At 38.6% G+C, this 6,039-nt stretch overlaps 1 protein-coding gene across 1 annotated transcript; it reads left to right on the forward strand.

Moving 5' to 3' along the window:
• Window positions 1-484: 484 nt before the first annotated feature.
• On the forward strand, window positions 485-3,144 carry FSCB (fibrous sheath CABYR binding protein). Its single transcript, XM_027571200.2, has one exon. The coding sequence runs from the start codon at window positions 683-685 to the stop codon at window positions 2,663-2,665; it is 1,983 nt and encodes a 660-aa protein (XP_027427001.2). The 5' UTR covers window positions 485-682; the 3' UTR covers window positions 2,666-3,144.
• The last annotated feature ends 2,895 nt before the right edge of the window (window positions 3,145-6,039 follow it).

The following is a 6,039-nucleotide window of genomic DNA, read 5'->3' on the forward strand; positions in this document are numbered from 1 at the left end:
TGCTGAGGACAGAGAAATGGAGTTTACCTGGAATGGACCTCAGAACTCAAATTTTTAAAACAGTATTCACTTTCTTCTAAATCAAGTAAGTATACATTTTGATAGAACATTGCCACATACACGTATCATTTGTTTTCTCCAACAATTCAAAATAGGCTGCAGCATTCTGAGTTCTGCAATATAACTGTCTTTGATAACAGAATTAACAGAATTGAAATTTAAAAAACATCACTTTCAACTATTAGGAAGCAACATTACTGGAGTTTACTTGATGTTCCTCTGATAGACAAATGCTTTTTTCAACTTGATATTTCAAATAGTAGCTCTCTCACTTGTAGCCATTGTCTATGAGTGTTTATACAAAGTTAAAATGTGCTTGGAACACCACCAATGGAACCTTGTAGGGAGAATTGACTGTGATGTCATAGACCTTTAAGGGAAACTTCTAGAAGTGAGATTAGTCATATGAGAGACTAAACAAGAGAGATGCTTACTGAGTAAGGTGGGATCCAACAAGAGTGTAGTACAGAATGCAGTAATTTATTAATTACTTTTTTCTAAGGTATCTCAACAGAACAACACTTAATGAAGAAAGACAAAGCCTTACCTGTCTGGTACATTTGTGATTCTTGATGATTAATTACTTGAAGAGTAATATGTTTGAAATTCACCAGTTTTAGAAATGGAAGAAGGTGATGAACCTGATCAGCCTATCTCAGCAGGGAGACAAGAAATTCGAAAGAGAAGACGACCCAGCCAACCAACGGTAGACAAATCCCAGCAGACTGAAGTGACAGAGAAAAAGAAACACTTGCCTATATCACAATCATCTGGCCCTAAAGCTACGCTTAGTATTGGTAATATTCCTGGAAGCAAAGTCAACTATGAGTCTCTCAGAGTATCTTCTCAACTTCAGCAAACTTGGACAAAGAGAAAGCGTGTACAGGATATGACAGATAAATCTCTGCAAACAGACGCTACTGTAGAAGAGAAAAAAGAAGAAATCATGTCAGTTAGTGAAACAGTGATACCTGAAGAAAAGCCAGCTGCTGTTGGAGAAGCAGTCCCTGATTGTCCAGAGAGTGTTCAGGAAGTAGAAATTCCACCAAGCAGACATTCAGTTCAATTCAAAATAGACAGATCTCAGCAGACCAGTTGTACTGGAGACTGGACAATGATGAACATTCCTCAAAAAGAAAAAGTGAGCAAGGAACAGCAGACATACTTTAGTGAAACAGAAATAATGGTTATTGGCAGGCCAGATAGCTCTTTTTCAAAGTCAAATGAGGTTGTGCAGAAACGTAAATCCTCAGGGAAATTTTTCATTAGTGAACATCCTGAATTGCAACCTTCAACAAGTAAAGATGAAGCAATTGGGCAGATATATATCAGCAGATTTCTATTTGGTCAACAAAGCAAAAAGGGTTCTTTGGAACTTTCAGAAGATGGGCAGTATGTTCTAGGTGAAGTACAGCCTCCCACTGCAGAAGAGATCTCTGCTGAAATGCAACCTCTGCCAACTGAGGAGACTACTACAGAAAACTCCCCAACTGAACTTCAGCCTCCACCAATTGAAGAGGATCCTGCAGAAAAGGGCCCTGCTAAAGTAGAGCCCACACTGGGTGAAGAGACTCTTTCAGAAGGGCCCCCTGATGAAGTTCAGTCTCCAAAAGTTGAAGAAGCTTCTATTGAAGTACAGCTTTCCCCAACTGAGGAGACTCCTGCAGAAGAGGCCCCTGCTAAAGTAGAGTCTATCCCTGCTGAAAAGACTTTTTCAGAAGAGGCTTATGCTGAAGTTCAGCCTCCATCAGCTGAAGAGCCTCCTACACAAGAGGCCCCAGAACTTCAGCTTCCACCAGCTGTGGAGGCCCCTGCAGAAGAGGCCCCAGCTGAAGTTCAGTCTTCACTAGCTGAGGAGGGCTTCTCTGAAGAGGCCCCAGCTGAAGTTCAGCCTCCACTAGCTGAAGAGACCCCTGCAGAACAGGCCCCAGCTGAAGTTCTGTCTTTACCAGCTGGGGAGGCCTTCTCTGAAGAGGCCCCAGCTGAAGTTCAGCCTCCACTAGCTGAAGAGACCCCTGCAGAACAGGCCCCAGCTGAAGTTCAGCCTCCACCAGCTGAGACATCTCCTGAAGTTCAGTCTTTACCAGCTGAGGATGCCCCTGCAGAAGACACCCAAGGTGCAGTTTGGGCTCCACCAGCTGATGAGGGCCCTGAAGAAGAAGCTCCAGATGAAATTTGGTCTTTACCAGCTGAGGAGGCTCCTGCAGAAAAGGCTCCAGATGAAGTACAGTTTCCACCAGCTGAGGAGGCTCCTGCAGAAGAGGTTCCGGATGAAGTACAGTTTCCACTAGCTGAGGAACCTCCTGCAGAAGAGGCCCCAGATGAAGTTTGGTATCTACCAGCTGAGGCAGGCCCTGCAGAAGAGGCCTCAGCTGAAATTTGGTCTCCAGCAGCTGAGGAGGTCCCTAAAGAAGATACCCCAGCTAAAATTTGGTCCGCACCAGCTGAGGAGGCCTCAGCTGAAATTTGGTCTCCACCAGTGGAGGAGGTCCCTAAAGAAGATACCCCAGCTGAAGTTTGGTCTGCACCAGCTGGAGGAGTCCTCATTGAACTTCATCCATCCGATGAAGAAACTACTTTAGAAATGGTCCCTGTTGACAAATAGTTTCCAGCAGCTGAAGAGGACTTTATTACACAAATCTCTATAGAAGATGTCCTTGCTAAATTTCAGCCTCCACCATCTGAACACATTGCTATAAATGAGGCTTTGGTAGACCATATGTCTACTGAATATCAATATCTCCAGACAACAGATGTCCCAGTGGTAAAATTAGAATCACTGGTTTTGGAAGATCAGCAAAAACTTGAAGAGCCTTTAGAACTGGATCCTGCCCCTGAAGATTTGTCTAATATCAAGAAGGAACAGGTCCTTGCCTTCGAAGTGGAGGGTGTCTTTCATATAGAAATAAAATAGAGGCCTCTTTCTCAGCTGTAATCAGGTCTTAACTAAGTTAGCAATCAGAAGCTAGGGGACATAAACACTTTAGAAAAGTGTAGGCATTTGGAAGTAGCTTTGTGAACAGGGAGATAAAAGGAAACCCTAAGACATGGACCACTGGTTGGAAAATGAACAATAAAAACTAGTGGTTTAAAATTACTGTGTTATTTTCATTCAAATCTAGCATATATTGAAATACCCATTTGGAAACAAAGTAAGTTGTTGATTGAAATAATTACTTAATATATCCTTTCTCTAATAAACCCTGTTGAAAAGGGTAAAATATGCTCTATAGCTATATTTTCTTTTCACTACATGTAGCTTGTAGTGGAAAAGGCAGTTTCTTTGCTGCAGTTCTCTCATCTAAATTCCTTGAGTTCTAGTCACATAGCTAAAGGTATGTGTTTTTTTCCTCCTTATTATAATACATAATATCTCTAATTCTCTTTATATTTGATTCCTTCTGAGGCCAGCATTTCTTTCCTGTTTTCATCCCTATCTTCTTGCATGTTTTACATTTCCATATCTGGATAGGGAAATTTAATTCCTTTGTAAAAACCTTCTTTTTAATGAAGATAGCCTGGATAAAGTATTTTAAAAGGTGTGTAAACATAAAGAAAAGTACACTTAGATGGCCTTGAGGGCATGTTTCTACTTAGTTTTAATTTCATTTCAACTTAGAATGTGATGAATCCTTTGGAAGCTTGGCTCATTTTTTTTGTCTCTGAACTTGTGATGAAGAGAAACTTGCATAAAGTTGAATGACTAGTTGTAGTATAGTAGTCTCCCCTTACCTGCAGTTTTGCTTTCCATAGTTTCACTTACCTGCGATCGGCTGTGGTCCAGAAGCATATTTTCCTTCTGATGTACCTTTCCTTGAAGGTCACTTGTAGCCTAATGCTATGTCACAATGCCTACACTATTCACCTCACTTCATCTCATTATATAGGCATTTTATCCTCTCACATCATCACAAGGAGAAAGGTGAGTATAGTACAATAAGATATTTGAAATAGAAAGAGATTACATCCATAGAACTTTTATTATAGGATATTGTTATAATTGTTCTATTGTATTATTAGTTATTGTTGTTAATCACTTACTGTGCCTAATTTATAAATTAAACTTTATCTTAGGTATGTATGAATAGGAAAAACCAGTATACATAGGTACTATCCACAATTTCAGGCATTCACTGGGGATCTCCTAAGATATCCTTTGTGGATAATGGGGGACTACTGGATAAGCTATGGACATTTTTAAAGAGTAATTATGGATTAATATAAGATGTCTGTAAATAAATGACATCTTGGTTTCTATGGTTATGGCCACTTTTGGGAAAATATTTTCTTTAGCTACAGTTTAGTTACTATATGCTGAAATAATGAGATTATTCTCTTAAAAATTTAATTTCGTTACTGTATTTCCCTGTTTAGTAAAAACTCTAGATTGATGATTCCAGACCTTGTTAAACTTTGATGCCCTGTGATTGTTAGATGTTTCTCACATTCTTCATTACCTCTGTACAGTGTACAATAAGAACATGTGACATTTTTAAGTGATTTTTCTTCTGGAACTTTATAAAAATTTTTGTGAGTACAATATTTTTTTAATATACACCAGATTTGAGGTTGGGAAACATTATCCTAGACTTCTTGAATGAGGATTGCTTTTTTGATATTTCCAAATCCTTTAAATTATTTTGTTTTTTGGGATACTTAAAATCCAGTTAAACACCTTTTTCTAAATATGAAGTTTTCTTTTTCTATTTTAGATTTTTTAAGGTTTTTATTTAAATTCCAGTTAGTTAACATAGAGTGTAAGGTATATAATATAATTTAACACTTCCATACAACACCTGGTGCTCACCACAACAAGTGCCCTCCTTGATCCCCATCACCTCTCTCCCCTTCCCTCTAGTAACCATCAGTTTGTTTTCTATAGTTAAGAGTCTGTTTCTTGGTTTCTCTCTCTCTTTTCTCTCCCCTTTGTTTGATTGTTTTGTTCCTTAAATTGCAGATATGAATGACATCATGTGGAATTTGCCTTTTTCTTACTGACTTACCTCATTTAGCATAATACTCTCTAGCTCCATCTATGTCATTGCAAATGGCAAGTTTCATTCTTTTTTCTGGCTAATATTACATTATTTATACACACACACACACACACACACACACACACACACACACACACACACACCACAACAGCTTCTTTATCCATTTATCAGTTCATGGACACTTGGGCTATTTCCATAATTTGGCTATTGTAAAGAAGGCTGCTATAACAATCGGGGTGCGTGTATCCTTTTGAATTAGTGTTTATATTCTTTGGATAAATATCTGGTAATGTGATTGCTGGATCATAGGATAGTTCTATTTTTAACTTTTTGAGGAACCTCCTTACTGTTTTCCAGAGTGGCTGCACCAGTTTGCGTTCCCACCAATAGTGCATGAGAGTTCCCCTTTCTTTACATCTTCACAAGACCAGTTGTTTCTTGTTGATTTTAGCCATTCTGACAGGTGTGAGGTGATATCTTGTAGTTTTGATTTGCAATTCCCTGATAAGTGATGTTGAGCATCTTTTCATGTGTCTGTTGGCCATCTGTATGTTTTCTTTGGGGAAATGTCTGTTCATGTGTTCTGCCCATTTTTAATTGGAGTATTCATTTTTTTGGGTGTTGAGTTTTATAAGTTCTTTACATATTTTTTGGATACTAATCCTCTTTGAATATGTCATTTGCAAATATCTTCTCACATTCCCTAGGTTGCCTTTTAGTTTTGTTGCTTGTTTCCTTTGCTGTGCAGAAGTTATTTATTTTGATGTTGTTCCAATAGCTTAGTTTTGCTTTTGCTTCCCTTGCCTTGGGACACCTATCTAGAAAAATGTAGCTATGGCTGATGTCAGAAAAATTATTGCCTGTACTTTCTTCAAGGACTCTTGTGGTTTCCTGTCTCACATTTAGGTTTTTAATCCATTTGAATTTATTTTTGTGTATGGTGAAAGAAAGCGGTCCAGTTTTATTCTTTTGCCTGTTGCTG

The sequence above is a fragment of the Zalophus californianus genome, chromosome 6 (assembly GCF_009762305.2).
Source record: "Zalophus californianus isolate mZalCal1 chromosome 6, mZalCal1.pri.v2, whole genome shotgun sequence".
NCBI lineage: Eukaryota > Metazoa > Chordata > Mammalia > Carnivora > Otariidae > Zalophus > Zalophus californianus.